General features: G+C 49.4%; 2 protein-coding genes and 1 long non-coding RNA gene across 4 annotated transcripts; 1 reads left to right on the top strand and 2 right to left on the bottom strand.

Annotated features, from left to right (window-relative positions):
* Window positions 1-4,091: 4,091 nt before the first annotated feature.
* Window positions 4,092-5,644, bottom strand: LOC109756208 (large ribosomal subunit protein uL16). The gene is made up of 4 exons (XM_020315069.4): window positions 5,526-5,644; window positions 4,789-5,290; window positions 4,564-4,645; window positions 4,092-4,448 (listed from the first exon to the last, which is right to left on the bottom strand). Exons 1-4 carry the CDS (start codon window positions 5,533-5,535, stop codon window positions 4,368-4,370), a joined length of 675 nt encoding a protein of 224 aa, XP_020170658.1. The 5' UTR covers window positions 5,536-5,644; the 3' UTR covers window positions 4,092-4,367.
* Window positions 5,645-9,763: 4,119 nt separating this feature from the next.
* Window positions 9,764-11,168, top strand: LOC109756212 (uncharacterized). 2 transcript variants are annotated; one of them, XR_002231186.4, is made up of 4 exons: window positions 9,764-9,907; window positions 9,999-10,217; window positions 10,514-10,738; window positions 10,955-11,168. It is a non-coding gene; the product is annotated as an uncharacterized lncRNA (long non-coding RNA). The 2 variants fall into 2 exon arrangements; XR_006662053.2 differs by having other exon boundaries at window positions 10,514-11,168.
* A 1,070-nt stretch (window positions 11,169-12,238) lies between these two features.
* LOC109756209 (acid phosphatase 1) lies at window positions 12,239-13,807 on the bottom strand. The gene is made up of 4 exons (XM_020315070.4): window positions 13,711-13,807; window positions 13,139-13,555; window positions 12,829-13,035; window positions 12,239-12,698 (listed from the first exon to the last, which is right to left on the bottom strand). The coding sequence occupies exons 2-4, from the start codon at window positions 13,516-13,518 to the stop codon at window positions 12,521-12,523; spliced, it is 765 nt and encodes a 254-aa protein (XP_020170659.1). The 5' UTR covers window positions 13,519-13,555; window positions 13,711-13,807; the 3' UTR covers window positions 12,239-12,520.
* Window positions 13,808-18,630: the final 4,823 nt, after the last annotated feature.

Genomic DNA, 18,630 nt, shown 5'->3' with positions numbered 1-18,630 from the left:
CAAAGTGTCACTAGTATGCCTCTACTTGGCTAGCTCGTTAATCAAAGATGGTTAAGTTTCCTAGCCATAGACATGAGTTGTCATTTGATGAACGGGATCACATCATTAGAGAATGATGTGATTGACTTGACCCATCCGTTAGCTTAGCACTATGATCGTTTAGTTTATTGCTATTGCTTTCTTCATAACTTATACATGTTCCTATGACTATGAGATTATGCAACTCCCGAATACCGGAGGAACACTTAGTGTGCTATCAAATGTCACAACGTAACTGGGTGATTATAAAGATGCTCTACAGGTGTCTCCAATGGTGTTTGTTGAGTTGGCATAGATCGAGATTAGGATTTGTCACTCCATGTATCGGAGAGGTATCTCTGGGCCCTCTCGGTAATGCACATCACTATAAGCCTTGCAAGCAATGTGACTAATGAGTTAGTTACGGGATGATGCATTACGGAACGAGTAAAGACACTTGCCGGTAACGAGATTGAACTAGGTATTGAGATACCGACGATCGAATCTCAGGCAAGTAACATACCGATGACAAAGGGAACAACGTATGTTGTTATGCGGTTTGACCGATAAAGATCTTCGTAGAATATGTAGGAACCAATATGAGCATCCAGGTTCCGCTATTGGTTATTGACCGGAGATGAGTCTCGGTCATGTCTACAAAGTTCTCGAACCCGTAGGGTCCGCACGCTTAACGTTCGATGACGATCGATATTATGAGTTTATGTGTTTTGATGTGCCGAAGGTTGTTCGGAGTCCCGGATGTGAACACGGACATGACGAGGAGTCTCGAAATGGTCGAGACATAAAGATCGATATATTGGAAGGCTATGTTTGGACATCGGAATGGTTCCGGGTGAGTTCGGGCATTTACCGGAGTACCGGGGGGTTACCGGAACCCCACGGGGAGTGTATGGGCCTTATTGGGCCTTAATGGGAGAGAGGAGGAGGCGGCCAAGGTGGGGGCGCCCCCCTCCCCCCCCCCCCAAGCCCAATCCGAATTGGGGTGGGGGCCGGCACCCCTTTCCTTCTCCCTCTCTCCACCTTCCTTCCTCTCCTACTCCAACTAGGGAAGGGGGAATCCTACTCCCACCGGGAGTAGGACCCCCCCCCCTTGGGCGCGCCATGAGAGTGCCGGCCCTCCCCCTCCTCCACTCCTTTATATACGGGGGAGGGGGCACCCCATAGACACACAAGTTGATTGTTTAGCCGTGTGCGGTGCCCCCTCCATAGATTTCCACCTCGGTCATATTGTTGCAGTGCTTAGGCGAAGCCCTGCGCCGGTAGCTTCATCATCACCGTCACCACGTCGTTGTGCTGAGAAACTCTCCCTCGACCTCAGCTGGATCTAGAGTTCATGGGACGTCACCGAGCTGAACGTGTGCAGATCGCAGAGGTGCCGTACCTTCGGTGCTAGGATCGGTCGGATCGTGTAGACGTACGACTACATCAACCGCGTTGTCATAACGTTTCCGCTTACGGTCTACGAGGGTACGTGGACAACACTCTCCCCTCTCGTTGCTATGCATCACCTAGATGGATCTTGCGTGTGCATAGGAAATTTTTTGAAATTACTGCGTTACCCAACAAGTTGCAGTTGTTTCACTTGAATTTCGGTACTATCACTCTGCTTCCTAAGAAAACAGAGGCTATGAGGATTGAGCAATTTAGGTCGATCTGTCTTCTTTATGTTAGCTTTAAAATCTTCACCAAAGTTGGGACTAATAGGCTTACACAGATTGCGCATTTTGTGGTGCAGCCGTCCCAAACTGCTTTCATGCCGGACAGAAACATCCTAGAAGGGGTTGTGGTTCTGCATGAAACGCTCCATGAAATCCACACGAAAAAACTAGATGGGGTGGTTTTCAAAGTGGATTTTGAAAAAGCGTACGACAAGGTAAAATGGCCTTTTCTTCAGCAGGCTTTGCGTATGAAAGGATTCGATCAGGCCTGGAGAGACCAGGTAGATTCGTTCACGCAAAAAGGGAGTGTTGGCATCAGGGTTAATGAGGTCATTATTTCCAGACACACAAGGGTCTGCGACAAGGAGATCCGATGTCGCCGATTCTGTTCAACATAGTCGTTGACATGTTGACAATCCTAATAGGAAGGACCAAGGATGATGGTCAGGTTGGTGGCCTCGCCCCGCATTTAGTTGACGGGGGAGTGTCTATCCTACAGTACGCTGATGATACTATCATCTTTATGGAGCATAATTTGGCTAAAGCTAGAAACATGAAGCTAGTTTTATGCTTGTTCGAACAATTATCGGGGTTGAAGATTAACTTCCACAAAAGTGAATTGTTCTGCTTTGGAAGAGCTAAAGAAGAACAACAAGCTTACAAAGAATTGTTCGGGTGCGAATTGGGATCTTTACCCTTCACGTATTTGGGTATACCAATCCACCATCGCAAGCTTCCTAACAAAGAGTGGAAGAGCATTGAAGATCGATTTGAGAAAAAACTGAGCTGCTGGAAGGGCAAGCTTATGTCATACGGAGGACGATTGATTCTGATTAATTCGGTTCTCACAAGTATGCCTATGTTTTTATTGTCTTTTTTCGAAGTACCAGTTGGAGTACAGAAAAGGCTAGATTTCTATCGATCGCGCTTCTTCTGGCAGAGCGATGAATTAAAAAGAAAATACAGACTCGCTAAGTGGGATATCATCTGTAGGCCGAAAGACCAAGGGGGTCTAGGCATTGAAAATTTAGAGGTGAAGAACAGATGTCTTCTCAGCAAGTGGTTGTATAAGTTATCTGTAGAGACGGATGTCACTTGGGCACAGATTCTTCGTAATAAGTACCTCCAATCCAAAACTTTGTCCCAGGTGACGGTAAGACCGATTGATTCGCCTTTTGGAAGGGACTCATGCGAGTGAAATCAGCCTTTTTCAATAGGACAAAATTTGTAGTTGGAAATGCACTTCCACAAGATTCTAGGAGGATACATGGCTAGGGGAGACACCCCTTGCGATCCAATATCCTTCTCTCTATAATATTGTTCAGCGAAGAGCCACTTACGTTGCAACAATACTACAGTCAAATCCTCTTAATATTCAATTCAGGAGGACGCTAGTGGGAAACCGTTGGGAAGTTTGGCTCCATCTTGTGAGAAGATTGATAGATGTCCAACTTTCTCAACAGCCAGATCAGCTACGCTGGAAACTAGCTAAGAATGGGGAGTTTTCGGTTAAATCCGTGTATTTGGATACTATCAACGCTAGCGTTATTCCTAATTCGAAACATGTTTGGAAAGTCAAAGTGCCTTTAAAAATCAAGTGTTTATGTGGTTTGTCCACAAACAGGTCATCTTAACTAAAGATAATTTAGCGAAACGAAACTGGACGGGTTCTAAAAGATGTAGTTTTTGTGATAGTGATGAATCAATCAGACACCTCTTTCTTGATTGCCCTTTGGCAAAGATTTTGTGGAGGTCGGTCCACATAGCTTTTAATATAACTCCTCCGAATTCCATTAACACGTTATTTGGGACGTGGCTAGATGGGATTGACGTAGTAACAACGAGACATATCCGTGTAGGAGTATGTGCTTTACTATGGGCAATTTAAAACTGCAGAAACGACTTGGTTTTTAACAGAACAACAAATATTCATTTCTTGCAGGTTGTCTTCAGGGCCACCACACTCATCCGTATGTGGTCGCTACTCACTCCGACGGAGGCCATGGGGCATTTGGTTACTGGTTATATCCGATGGGAGACAGTAGCACGGGCTATCTTCAACCGGTTTGGATGGCGGTCATGCAATAGGATAGGTGTTTAGTTTCCTATCTGTTTTTTGCCTGCCGGTTGTGGTTGTCCTGTTTCTTTTTGTGCTTTTTGTTGAGCATATGTTCCTTTGTTTGAGACTACGAAATTTTTGTTGGACCTTTTGCTTATCAATAATATGGCTATATGCATCTATCTGATGCAGAGGCCGAGGAAAACCCTCTTTTCGAAGAAAAAAACATCTGCATTTTCATACGTTGTCATCGCACACCAACGCAAGGCGACGGTTTGCATATGCGTTTGCGAAAGAGGGTTTTAACCGTGTGCCCGATGGTCTTACAACTGCACTAATGCAAATCACCTTTATTTATGAATAAAACCAAACTCACAACGTGTTTAACGACGAAACAGGTTCGTAAAGCATGCTGCCAACTCGAGCTACACACTAGACATCATACTATTACCATCGCAAGTATAGTCCCCACATGTTTATATCCGCTTACTCGCATACATAAAGCTAGCTGGACGTGCGTATGACAGCTCCTGTCACAACATATGGCATGGTAGAATCGATATTCAGGCCGGACCCGACGAAGGCTGACACGTAATGGGAGGTTGTAATCTTCAAGCCGATCCGGCGACGGAGGGTGGAAAGACACCTTTTCCTCGCGGGCGTCCCTCGAGCGACCCGTGCCAAGTCAGCAACTGCACAGAAAAAGGAAACACTTCAACTATTTGTTCATCAATCATACTGGAAACACCTGACCTCTCGGCGTACGGAGTTGATCAACTCTGGGGAATGTGAAGTGCTGATGATTACCTTGGCGTTGACACCATCGGGGACGATGCGGCCCTCCCTCCTGAGCTTGAGATACTCTTCGCGCTTAAACTTGGTGAATCCCCTGGAAGAAACGATTCGGACAATCGTACGGTTGAGATCTACCCGGCAACCACAAGGCAGGCACAGGTGGAGAGAGCTCTCGATCTTGGCCGTCCAATTCAAACAAGGGAAGACCGATGGATTTAAGAATTTAAGATGGCGTACCATTTGCCGCTGACGATGACCCTCTGGCGTCCGGGGAATTTGAACTTGGCCCGGCGCAGCGCCTCCTGCGCGTGGGCCGCGTGCGCGTCGCGGCAGCGCACGGAGAGCAGCACCTGGCCGATGTGCACCCGCGCGCACATCCCGGTGGGCTTGCCGAAGGCGCCGCGCATGCCGGTCTGCAGCCGGTCGGCGCCGGCGCAGGAGAGCATCTTGTTGATGCGGAGGACGTGGTAGGGGTGCGCGCGCACGCGGAGGTGGAAGGCGTCCTTGCCGGCGTGCTTGGCTATGTACTTGTTGCAGGCGATCCGGGCCGCCTCCAGGGCCTCGCTCGTCACGTTCTCCTTCTCCCAGCTCACCAGGTGCACGCACAGCGGGAACTCGTCCACGCCACGCTTCTTCTGCCCCACGTCGAAGATGCGGATCTTGGCGTCCGGCACCCCGCGGCAGTACCGCGACTTGGGGTACGGCTTGTTCTTGATCTGGCGGTAGCACCGAGCAGGCCCTGAACAACAACGCGTTGGTTCAAGTAGCTATTGCTAACATCGTGCATGATCGATCCGGCGAGCTAGCTAGAGGAAAGAAAAGAAAGGTGATGGCTGCAACATGGAGACGATGGAGATCCGGCCAGCTAGAGGAAAGAAAAGAAAGGTGATGGCTGCAACATGGAGACGATGGAGATCCGGCCAGCTAGAGGAAAGAAAGGGAAAGGAAAGGAAAGAAAGGTGATGGCTGCTTACTCCTTCCCATGGCGAAAAGCTGCAACCTGAGGTGACAATAGGGAGGCTGTGGAGTCTTTCGGAGCTTGGCTAGGATGTGTGATTCGAGGGAGACGGGGGAAGCCAAGTGGTGGGTTTATAGAGGAGATGAGGCTGGTGCCGGAAGGTTCTGGTTTTCCGGCAACGCGTGTCGACGAGCGGCCGGAAGGCCGAGGTTGTGTTTGGTTGAGGCAGGCCGTGACGCTTCTTCGAGAGCATGCGGGCGAGTGGTTGACACGTCGTGGGCTGTGAAAGCGATCTAAGCATTTGCTTGGGTTTGAACACCCCAAAGGGGCCGAGCCGAATTCTTTGTAAGCAAGTGAAGCCGCAGCCCATGATCTCCGGGATGACGCACGCATGCTGCTCAACTCTGAACTGATCCTCGTGCTTCTAAAAAATCAAAACTGGTCCTCGTACTGCCCGAGTGTTAGCTTTTTTTTCAAGGGCTACTACGTCCAAGCGTCACTCTCAAATGTCTAAGCACAGCCGGTGGGGCGAAGGCTATTCAACCAGAGTCTCAATTATTTGTCCCATTTCAAACGGATCGAATACAAACACAGACGAAATTTGAGCTTAACGGAGGAAATTAAAGCAAGTTCATAAATATTACCCCCTCCGTCTCAAAATTCTTGTCTTAGATTTGTCTACATACGGACGTATCTATTCACGTTTTAGTGTTAGATACATCTGTATCTAGATAAATCTAAGACAAGAATTTTAGGACGGAGGGAGTACATGCAAATGGACGATATTGAACAAGTTCAACATAAACTTAAACTAAGCTAAACTAAACCAGGCTAGGCACTAGACGGTGACCTTGTAGGCTAGCTTTCGAGGCCATCGGCACTTCCATCTTCGTCAACGTTGTCGGCTAATCTGCTGTCCCCGCCGCCATTTGAGTCGCCGTCGTCGTCTTGGCGCCAGTAACGGAAGGCCCGTCGGGCGTCACGCTATCCCTGCCCAACCCCATGATGCGCTGGCGGTGCAAGCGCTCTGCCACATCCTCCACCTTCTTTCATCGTTCATCGTCGGCGGCTACGATGAAGACGGTGCACTAGGATTCCGTCAACCCCACTTGGAGGAGCTAGGTGTTGAGGCGGCGACAGCAGCGGGCGTCCGACTTGACAGTGTTCTTGGACCGGTCGAGTGCCCAAGCCTCCTCGAGCGCGAGGTACATGAGCACCCAGGTCTGTATCATCTGGGTCTTGGCGAACACCGCCTTGCACTATGTATTGCGTCGCTCCCGACGGTGCGGCTCCGCCTCAGCTTTGCACTTGGAGGGTGGGGCGTCGCAGGTGCCCTTGATGTAGTAGTGGAGGCACGGGGCTGCTTGGACAATGCCGGGGAGGACCGGGCGCCACTGGCCGCTCGACTTGCGACCCGGCAGAACAGCGGCTCCTCCTTCACGCAACGGGTGATATGGATGCCACGATTGCACGGCGGGGACAGTGGCTCCTTCTTCATGCGGTAGCGTACGTTCTGAATGTCGCGGTTGCGCGGCAAAGACGGTGGTGCCAGGCCCCGGCCGACCAATGACCTGTGCAACACCTTCTCTATCTGAATTGCGAACTCCTCATCCATCGATGCGGCGAGATGGGATGGCTTTTGCTCCTCGTTGTCCGATGAGAGCGTCTCCATCTTCACCGTGGAGAGTCGTGGAGGACGACGGACTCGATGACCGTGAGCGACATCGAGAACTAGATTTGAAGCAACCGTGAAGATGGAGGCACGGGGCTGCTTGGACGATGCCGGGGAGGACTGGGCGCCACTGGCTACTCGACTTGCGACCCTGCAGAACGGTGGCTCCTCCTTCACACAACGTGTGATATGGATGCCACGGTTGCACGGCGGGGACAATGACTCCTTCTTCACGCGGTAGTGTACGTTCTGAATGTCGCGGTTGCGCGGCAAAGACGGTGATGCCAGACCCCGGCTCCTTCTTCACGGTGGAGAGTCGTGGAGGACGACGGACCCGACGACCGTGGGCGACATCGAGAACTAGATTTGAAGCAACCGTGCAGATGGAGGCACGGGGCTGCTTGGACGATGCCGGGGAGGACCGGGCGCCACTGGCTGCTCGACTTGCGACCCGGCAGAATGGTGGCTCCTCCTTCATGCAACGTGTGATATGGATGCCACGGTTGTACGGCGAGGAGGTAGCGTACGTTCTGAATGTCGTGGTTGTGCGGCAAAGACAGTGGTGCCAGACCCCGGCCGACCAATGACCTAGGCAACACCTCCTCTATCTGTGTTGCGAACTCCTCATCCATCGATGCGGCGAGATGGGATGGCTTTTGCTCCTCGTTGTCCGATGAGAGCGTCTCCATCTTCACCGTGGAGAGTCGTGGAGGACGACGGACTCGATGACCGTGAGCGACATCGAGAACTAGATTTGAAGCAACCGTGAAGATGGAGGCACGGGGCTGCTTGGACGATGCCGGGGAGGACTGGGCGCCACTGGCTACTCGACTTGCGACCCTGCAGAACGGTGGCTCCTCCTTCACACAACGTGTGATATGGATGCCACGGTTGCACGGCGGGGACAATGACTCCTTCTTCACGCGGTAGTGTACGTTCTGAATGTCGCGGTTGCGCGGCAAAGACGGTGATGCCAGACCCCGGCTCCTTCTTCACGGTGGAGAGTCGTGGAGGACGACGGACCCGACGACCGTGGGCGACATCGAGAACTAGATTTGAAGCAACCGTGAAGATGGAGGCACGGGGCTGCTTGGACGATGCCGGGGAGGACTGGGCGCCACTGGCTACTCGACTTGCGACCCTGCAGAACGGTGGCTCCTCCTTCACACAACGTGTGATATGGATGCCACGGTTGCACGGCGGGGACAATGACTCCTTCTTCACGCGGTAGTGTACGTTCTGAATGTCGCGGTTGCGCGGCAAAGACGGTGATGCCAGACCCCGGCTCCTTCTTCACGGTGGAGAGTCGTGGAGGACGACGGACCCGACGACCGTGGGCGACATCGAGAACTAGATTTGAAGCAACCGTGCAGATGGAGGCACGGGGCTGCTTGGACGATGCCGGGGAGGACCGGGCGCCACTGGCTGCTCGACTTGCGACCCGGCAGAATGGTGGCTCCTCCTTCATGCAACGTGTGATATGGATGCCACGGTTGTACGGCGAGGAGGTAGCGTACGTTCTGAATGTCGTGGTTGTGCGGCAAAGACAGTGGTGCCAGACCCCGGCCGACCAATGACCTAGGCAACACCTCCTCTATCTGTGTTGCGAACTCCTCATCCATCGATGCGGCGAGCTGGGATGGCTTTTGCTCCTCGTTGTCTGATGAGAGCGTCTCCATCTTCACAGTGGAGAGTCGTGGAGGACGACAGACCCGATGACCGTGGGCGACATCGAGAACTAGATCTGAAGCTCCCCCCCCCCCCGATCTGTCATCCTGGCGTAGCGGTGGCTGGTCCTATCGGCTATCGCGGGCAGCCACCACGTCTGTGTCTTCTCGGCATCCGACTTCTTGCCCGTCGCAAGCTTGGATTTGTGCGGTGGTCGGTGAAGGTGTGGGAGAGGAGGAGGGGGTGTGCTTGCGCGAAGGAGCCCGTTAGGTTTTAAAGCCGGAGAAGGCTTCTCGGTCCCCACGAAGGTGTGAATGCGGGTAGCCGAGCGGGCGAGCAATCGTTGTGAATGCTCGGAGGTTTTTTAAGCCCAACGGTCAGATAGGTTTTTTTGATGGGTTCGAATGTCAGAGTTCGATGTGGCAGACATTTGGACTGCCCGAGAGCTCCATTCGATTTAAGGCCGGGTTGCAGGATTTTGGACGTCTAGATTGATCTGGACCAATTTAGTGACCTGCGTTGGAGGCCTAAAAATGTTTGAACCATCAGGTTTAGACATTTGCAGGCGGTTGGGTATCCGTGTTAGGATGCCCTTAGCCTTTAGGTTGGCAACTCTGAATACCGTCCAGATCACTGAGAGCAACGATGGCGTGGACGGGCTCGCCTGCTCCTGGTATGTGTGCCAATCGAACTTCCACACGTTGCAGACCATAGTGAATGCGATCGTATAGATAACCATCGTATACCGGCAGTGCAGTGGTGCTGGCAGCGACAGAGCCGTGTGAAATAAAGATGATGTAGCGGTACAAGACACTGCTGTACCGTTGGTACATCAGGCGCGTGGGATTACATTACAGCGGACGTTAGAAACGACCCGTCATCAAAACGGCGCTTTCCAAACGGATAAGTGTAGGTTTCGGTATGGACCCATTCTCTCGGCCGACAGGAAAAAGAGGTCTATCCCTTCGAGCGCCGCAAGAGCTGTCAAGAGCAGAACTATGGCGATGCCGTAGGAGGGGGGCGACGGGATTCGAATCTCTAGCAGATCCAATCGACTGGTATTTTTTCTGTTCCGCTAGTTTTTTATCTCAATCTTAGCCACTGTAGTTCGAGGGTCATCTTATCAAGGAACTGGGTTGTTTTACATAGATTTCCATTGCCGGATCTCGCCGCGGCCGAATACTTGCTGCGCGACGAAGTAAATCAATCTCTGTTGTGCGCGGTCGCTCAATCCAGCAATAGTGGTGCCGGCGAGACGGCGGTAACAGTACAAGAAGAATTTGACCACAGTTTCAAAAGGGGTGCCCTGTCGAATTCAGAGCAGTCAACAGACAAAGACGATGGACACGCACCTGACTCGTCGAGCAGGTATATATATGCGGCGGTTTATTTCTAGTTGAAACATATACAGTAGTAGTTATACAATTTGTGCGTCAGTTTGGCTGTCTAAATTATACTACACTTTATTCATTAACTCATGTGAGATTGGAGCGAATTCAAATTCAAATGGTGATACCTTGTCCAGTGTAGGACTCTGCTTTTATGCTAGTGGAAACTGTATGCATACAAATTTTTCCTGAAATACATTCCCCCATTTTGATTGCCAGTGTGAGGCAGTGCAGCTACAGGATTTCCTTATATATCTACTGTGTTCTGTAACATAGGTTTCAGTTGCCAGAGGTCACCATCTGTCAACAGTTAGTGAACGGCGAAGCAAGCCAAACTTTGGTATGCACAGCCGCTGAATCCGGCATCGGTGATGTGGGTGATCCACCGCCCACAATACAAGTAGACATCAACAGCACTTGCAATGGAATGGCCCTGTCCCTTCCGACCTCAGAACAATCGACAGGCAAAGACGATCCTCAAGCACCTGGCTGGACCAAAAGGTATACAATTGTGGATGTGTGTTTCTGTTTCAAGGATATGACAATTTTGAGTGGGCTGTATATTTACATTCCTCCAAATTTCACTGAGAAGTACTGATTTTCCTGTAAAGTAGTACAAGGCTGCTGCTAGACATCGATACGTTGTGTTTTGTGATTACACACTACTAGAAACCAAAAAAAACTGTTTCTAGAATAACATGTAGCTGTATGATGCAGGGTACGTGTAGGGCACACACCTATTTATATTCCTCCAAAAGTTGTTCTGTATATCGTCGAGAAAATAGCTGTGGAGACAATTTTCCTTAGTTTGTTTATTTCCACATTCTGTTGTTGAGGGCCAAAAAATAGAAATTTGTGTAATAAAACCTGTTGAAGGTACACTGCTATCTGTTGTACTTGTTAACTTGCCAACATGTTGTACGCTTGTGAATGAGGCTACTGTGGTTTAAGCAAAATCATTGTCACGCCTCTATGTGTTCTTCTCAATTTTGAGTATTCGGTATTTTAGATTCTATTTTGTTTTGTTCTACAACTTTGTCTGCGAAAACAGATTCAGTTTCTCGTCTGTAAAAGAAAGTAAATTGGCAATGTGCAGTTGGGCCGTATCGACATTAACTCATTCGTGTCTACATGCAACGGCATGTGGCAACTCAAGCCTGCTGTGCTGAGTATTCGGTATTTGAAATTCATACTGCTTGACACCGCTCGACAAAGCGAGCTGTACTTAACGAGGAGATGTGGCTCATCCGGGCAAACCACACTCATTTGCACTCAACGTCATAGCAAAAGGAAGAGAAAGGGCGTGTGTGTGTGCGCGCGCGCCAGCAATGAACAGAACCAGTAGCATCAGTTCTTGGGATCTCGAGATCATATCGCTGGGAGCAGTGAACCAGAGGATGCGGCTATCATGGAGCGGACATCTGTGATTGAGGTAAGATGTTCTCACTAGTGTTCATCTCCTTGCTCATCTAAAATGGAAACATAGCAGATCTATATGCTGCTTCGTCCTGCATGCTGGCTTCAGTTCACGGAAGAGCTGACAGTACATGAATGGCTGGTGAAGAATTCGACGACGAACCTGAAGTGCAATCCCGTCTTACAGCCGTGGAAGAGGTCGGCACCTGTGATCCAGAGAATCGAATCTGCACCGGCGGTCACAACGGGTCGGATTCAAGCAGCTACTGTGAGTCAACGACCAGAGGAGCTGAATAGATCTGGTGGCACGACCAAATCCTTTCACAAACAGAACACCACTTCGTACGCCGTCGGGGACAGTGGTACATATTGGTACGTGTCGAAAGCGCCGTCATCAACGGCTGCCGTCGGCCGGCACGTCCCGCAGAACGGCGTCTCTATCCATCACGTATACACATTAAATGCGCTCACGTCCTGGTCCAGGCATACGTCTTACGTCGTGCATCCCAAAACGAACGAACGCATAGCGATACCGGGAGCGCGCGTGCTCGTCCGCGCCAACAAATTTCCGCCAGATCACTACATTATCGTTCATAACCAAACTAGGGAATATCACGAAAATTAATGACAGGAAAATGTGTCTTCAATTCGAGTGTTTGATTTACGTTCTACTCCCTCTGTAAACTAATATAAGAGCGTTTAGATCACTATTTTAGTATTCTAAACATTCTTATATTAGTTTACGGAGGGAGTACTATGCTTGTTTTGCCGCATATCGGCCGTTGTTTACACGGCCTACGAATTAGTCGATCAGGCAGGCAGGCCAGCGAGCACACCGGCAGCCGGCCGCCGGCGACCCATGTGTTTTCACGGGACGAAGTACATGGGGTTTGGTATCTTGAACACGCGGTCGCCGACGTTTTCGCCCTGCAGGTCGCTCCACTGATCCCCGAGGTTGCCGCGGATCCTGTATCCCTCGTCCACCAGCTGCTTCCTCATCGCCGACTTGAACAGCGACGAGCTCTGCCCTCGGTACTCGGGAGTTCTGCAAACACATTTCCATCATGTTCTATGCCAGAAATCAACCTTGCCTCTCTCTGAATAGTAGTAGCAAGGGATTCTCTATTACCAAAAATAGTGTGTGTTTAAGTCACCAAGAGGTGTTGGTAGTGTACCTCATCATGAGCCTCTCGTACCCTGAGAACCCCTCCGACTCTAGATTCTGGGACGTGCAGGAGCCCAGAGTCTCCTCGTCCCTCCCGGAGAGAAGGAAGACCTTGAATCCCTTGTCCTGCAGCGCCGCGAACAGCCCAAGGACCGGAGGTATCCCCGGGCAGGCCCCTTGGCTAGCCCACTTCTTGAAGGCCATGGGATCGTACGCCCTGAAACACACCATGCATTATTCGCTGGCCGCTGCCGCTTGAAAGTTGAAACACGTTCTCTCGTTGCACTCGCAGAATGAAACGGAGACGCAGACGCACGTACCCGAAGCGCTTGGCCTGGTAGTAGAGCAGGTTGGAGAGGCAGGTGTCGTCGATGTCGAAGATCCAGGCGTCGAGGCCGTCGGCGGCGGCGGCGATCTGGTCGACGTAGGCGGACACCTGCTCCATGACGCTGTCCAGGTCCCTGCCGTACTGGCCCCGGGTCATGTAGGCCTTGACGTAGCCGACGCAGGGCGCCGGCACCGTGCGCCAGCCCCTCGCGTTGTTGGCCTCCACCATGACGCGCCAGCTGAGGCAGCCGGCGTCGTCGTGCGTCGCGGAGCTCGGCCAGAAGCTCGGCTTGGCGCAGCTGACGAAGCCGCCGCCAAGGGAGAGGAGGTGCGTGATCACCACCCACAGAGCAAGCGCCTGGGAGGAACCCATCAATGCCGCGCGCCCGGGATTACCAAACAAACGTGGGCTGGACAAAACACTCGAAGTAATGAGTTGGTACGTACGTCGTACGTAGGAGAAACACACCACATAACAAGTCGTGAGAGACTCTTTCCAGGTCACGATCATGTTCCGTTTCCAAACAAAAAGGGAAGGAAGGAGTAAGGAAGATCGTAATCTAACCTGGATCGACGCGTCAATGATGCTCGCGGCAGACGGGTCGATCGAGACTTGTGTCCGAGTAGCAGCAGCGGGCGTACGTGTGGATTTTATAGGGAGGGGGATCCAGGCCAGGCCCCGGAAGGTTCGTGTCATGAGTCACCGTCCAGTGCTGTGCAAGGAAAAGAATAGGAATAAATGATTACACCATGGATGGAAGATGCAAGCGGCCTGCTTTGGGTTGGGGTTAGCACGAGATGGTGCCCCATTTGCACCGCAGCGCCAGCGCGCTCCGGTGCGCGCCACGTCAACGCAACCGCGCCGCCACTGCTCGCTAACGAATAACGATCGTGTGTCTGATGGCGACCTCGCCAAAGTTGGCTGACTGGCTGCTCTTTCTTAATCGATCGAGGCTGATGGTGCTGGTCAACAAGCGCTGACAAAGCAAACGTTGGGTTGGGAATTGCACGAGTGGAAGGACATTGACCACCAGATGGGAACCCCAACCCCTCCAACTAACGCCACGCACAACAGGTATGCCCTTTCTGCCGGTGCCGGCCATGTACACCGGCCCCAGCTCCACGCACGCACGACAACAAAGTCCACTGGGGATGAGGGAGGGATCTAGTCCACTGGGGAGTAGAAATAATGGAGCATTAGATCATCTTAGCGGACTCGTCGTACTGCCTCCATTTCCTTAGAGCAAGTACAATAGAGCTGAGTCAGCGGGTTATAAAAAATAAACTAGTATATTTCTGCTTAGTTGGAGGAAAGAGAAAAGGAGAGAGAAGGTAAGCGGGCTCTTCGTGAAGAGCCAGCTCTAGCACGTGCTCCTAGGCACTTTGTGAGAATAAAATGTAGGCCACATAATAAAAAAGTAGTACACTCTTTTGATCTACTATTGTACATGTTGACTATAAGATGGGTTGTAGATGACATGGCACTGGCTTATAGCCAGCAGCTGGCTATACTATTAACCATGCTCTTATACAAGGCCACAAACTCAAATTGCAGGTACCTAGATAAAATTTAATGATTACTTTGCAAGCCAACTTTTCTTCTTGTTAACTGGGATCATTAATACGTCCGCATGCATGCAAGGAAGGAATGAGAAGGAAGTAGTACAGTATCATTATGACTACATGCATGCAAGTATTAAATAAGTTGCTAGTACGAGAAAACATCATTAAATTTTGCCCCGGTTACTGTTAGTGGCCTTGTATAGATGCAAAATGTATTTTTCATAGTGACCTTGTATAAGGGAATGGAGGGAGTATTAGTATTCTTCATACAATTTTGCTAAAGCACATCTAGATGTGCTATAAGTATTGCACATCTATCTAAATCCTATATCATTGATCTTATGCGGAGATTCGTATGGATTTTTTTTTCTTTTTTCTTTTCCTTTTTATGCTTGATTGAGTCACTTAGATGTGCAATAACTAGGGCACATTCCTAAACACACCCTCTTCTTCGTATTTATATGGAGTATGTTCCATATGTATTAGGGAGGCTGTGAGGGAGGGTGCCATGCAGAGTGCTCCACAAGAAAATTTCAACTTTTGTTGGGCACAACAATTGCCAAATTTCATTCCAAATAGAATTAGCAGAATAGTACCATTTATGTCCCGTGTCAAAGGCGTTCACCAAATTTATAATTCCGTTCTGCATAGTATGTCGATCTTACATAGAAGGTACCACTCTTTGTAAGATTTCAAGCAATGAAATCTGACATATCATATGTTGGAAGCGGGATAGCAACTACTTGTTGTGCATCCACTGGCTAGAAACTTGCCTAACCAAGTCTTCACCCCAGTTGCATGTAGCTGGATCAGTAATATCACCGACCTTCAACAAAATTTGACCTCCCCATGCTGTAATTATTTTCCTATCATTATTATTGGTATCCATGCATCCTCCCATATATTAATATTTCTGTCCATCCCCAGCTCTCCAGATATAACGGTGACATAGCACATTTACTCCAGCCATGTTACCCTGCCATGTAAAGGACAACCCCTTCTTGAGCTTGGCCTCTAAAAGGTTGCCACCCAGATAATATTTCTCACGAATAATACGAACACATAGGGACTCTGGGTTCTCAACGAGCCTCATTGCTTGCTTTTCCAACATTGCTAAAATGAAACCGTGGATATCAAGAAAACTCGTCCCTCCTTTACTCTTTGGCGTGATAGATCCTCTGGATCACTAGGCTAGATCAAATCCGGTAAACCTACCTTGTCCAGCAGCGGATGAACTCGAGCCGGAGGCCATCGTGGTGCTGGGGCACACGGCGATGGCGGAGAGTGGGCGAGGTGGAGGTGGCGGCGATGTGTAGGCAGTGGCGGCGGAGCTTCCCGTCACTGTCAGCGCTAGACCTAGATCGGGTCGGGGTTTTCGGTGGGGAGACTGGCAACGCGGTGAACCTCGTACTGCGTGCCGCCGGCCCCCACCTCTTTATGTAGCGCTGCGTGACAGGGGCCCGTCAACCATATTGTGGTTGGGCGCCCCCGATCAGGGCGCGGATCAGGGGCCCGGTGGGCCGTTGGGCCCACACGGAAAGAGATCAACCTAACATTCTCCCCCTTGATCTCAACTTTACTTTTAACTTTACACTTTCTAGTTTATCTGTTTCATCACATATTGATACATAGAGCATGTTTCATCGTCACGGCTTAATTGCCGTTAGAATCATACAGCTACAACATACTTTATGTTCAGAAACAAATTCTGTTCCTTTTGGGCCTATCCAGGAATCATAAGGCTTTCCCTTAAACCCATGCCGGCTAAGTGTTCCTTGAACACATTGGGTGGTAAGCCTTTCGTTAGCGGATCCGCAAGCATATCCTTTGTCCTTATATGCTCGAGACTTATAGTTTGATCCTGGATTTTATCTTTCACAACATAATACCTTATCTCTATTGTTTTGGCAGCATTACTCGACTTGTTGTTGTGAGCGTAAAATACTGCGGGTTGGTTGTCGCAGTACATCTTTAGTGGTTTGTGAATACAATCTACCACTTTCAAGTCAGGTACAAATTTCTTTAGCCATATCGCCTGCCCCGTGGCTTCGAAGCATGCTATGAATTCTGCATACATCGTGGATGATGCAACTATCGACTGTTTGGAGCTTTTCCACGAAATAGCTCCCCCAGCGAGGGTGAATATGTATCCTGGCGTGGATTTTCTATCATCTCTGTCCCCCGCAAAATCTGCGTCTGAATACCCTTTTATCTCTAGGGAATCACTTCTCCTGTATATTAGCATGTAGTCCTTCGTGCCTTGCGCATAACGCAATGCTTTCTTTACCATCTTCCAGTGCTCTAGGCCTGGATTCTCTTGATATCTACCGAGTACCCCGGTGATAAAAGCTAAGTCAGGGCGAGTGCACACTTGTGCATACTGTAAGCTGCCAACTGCCGAAGCATATGGTACTGCTTTCATTTGATCGATCTCATACTGGTTCTTGGGACATTGAAATTTCCCAAAACTATCGCCCTTAACTATTGGAGCAGGTGTGGCTTTACTCGCATGCATATTATACTTTTTAAGAACCTTTTCTAAATATGCTTGCTGAGATAGTCCTAAGACTCCATTGTTCCTATCTCGGTGAATTTCTATGCCCAAAACATATGATGCTTCACCAAGATCTGTTATGTCAAAATTTGAGGATAAGTATTTCTTTGTTTCTTGTAGTAGACTAACATCACTACTAGCAAGCAGGATATCATCCACATACAAGATTAGGAAAATATATTTCCCATTTCTAAACATTGCATAAATGCAATTATCCTCAATATTTTCTTTAAATCCAAAACTTTTAATCGTTTGATTAAACTTTAGATACCACTGCCGAGAGGCTTGTCTTAATCCATAAATGGATTTCTTCAGGCGGCACCCCATATTTTCCTTGCCTTCCATGATAAAACCCTTGGGTTATTTCATGTAGACCTTTTCTTTTAAATCACCATTCAGAAATGCCGTCTTAACATCCATTTGATGTAAATCTAAATCAAAATGAGCAACTAATGCCATTATGATTCTGAAGGAATCCTTACATGAGACTGGAGAAAATGTCTCATTGTAATCTATCCCTTCTCTTTGTGTAAATCCTTTTGCCACGAGTCGTGCTTTATACTTTTCTATATTCCCTTTAGAGTCATACTTAATTTTGTAGACCCATTTACAGCCTACTGTTTTGGCTCCTTTAGGAATTTCCTCTAAGTCCCAAACATCTTTGGAACTCATCGATTTCATCTCGTCTTCCATTGCCTTCATCCACTTCGATGAATGAGGGCTTCTCATGGCTTCTTCATATGAGGTGGGATCTTTTTCCATATGAACCATTTCTGTGTTATAAACTTTAAAGTCAGTAGAAATAGCTGACTTTCTTGGTCTTGTAGACCTTCTAAGGGCCTCAGTTTCTGGCACATTTTGTGCCTCAACTTCTGGCACTTCTTCTAAATTTTGTTGTTGCACCTCCCTTTCATGCTCAACAACGGGTTCAGTCGGCTCCTGACGGACAGGTTCCGGGTCTTTCCCCACAGCTGTCATGGGTGGAGTTGCAACTGGTAGTGAGAAAAATGGCTCCTGAATCATCGGATTATGTGCATGCACCCTCTTCTCCTCAAGATCAATTTTCCAAGCTACCAAGCTCCCCCTCATCATTTCGTCCTCTAAGAAGACTGCATGTCTCGTTTCTACAAACTTTGTATATCTGCCAGGCCAGTAGAAACGAAAACCTTTTGATCTGTCTGGATAGCCAATGAAGTGGCAACTAATTGTTTTGGGATCTAACTTTGCAATGTTTGGATTAAACATTTTGGCCTCAGCAGGGCACCCCCACACCCTGAAGTGTTGTAGGGAGGGCATCCTTCCTGTCCATAGCTCATACGGTGTTTTGGGCACCGACTTGCTTGGTACTCTATTGAGAATGTGAATGGC

The sequence above is a fragment of the Aegilops tauschii genome, chromosome 4, assembly GCF_002575655.3.
Source record: "Aegilops tauschii subsp. strangulata cultivar AL8/78 chromosome 4, Aet v6.0, whole genome shotgun sequence".
Taxonomy (NCBI): Eukaryota; Viridiplantae; Streptophyta; class Magnoliopsida; order Poales; family Poaceae; genus Aegilops; species Aegilops tauschii.
This window is presented reverse-complemented; position numbering and strand designations above follow the sequence as displayed.

Excerpts from the sequence above, each read along its gene's own strand:
- LOC109756209 (XM_020315070.4), bottom strand. The coding sequence starts at position 13,518 with ATGGGTTCCTCCCAGGCGCTTGCTCTGTGGGTGGTGATCACGCACCTC. Across the intron at positions 13,036-13,138 it reads TACCAGGCCAAGCGCTTCGG|GGCGTACGATCCCATGGCCT; the intron begins GTACGTGCGTCT and ends GGTGTGTTTCAG. Across the intron at positions 12,699-12,828 it reads TACGAGAGGCTCATGATGAG|AACTCCCGAGTACCGAGGGC; the intron begins GTACACTACCAA and ends ATGTGTTTGCAG.
- LOC109756208 (XM_020315069.4), bottom strand. Across the intron at positions 4,646-4,788 it reads GTCATCGTCAGCGGCAAATG|GGGATTCACCAAGTTTAAGC; the intron begins GTACGCCATCTT and ends CGTTTCTTCCAG. Across the intron at positions 4,449-4,563 it reads CCGATGGTGTCAACGCCAAG|TTGCTGACTTGGCACGGGTC; the intron begins GTAATCATCAGC and ends TTTTCTGTGCAG.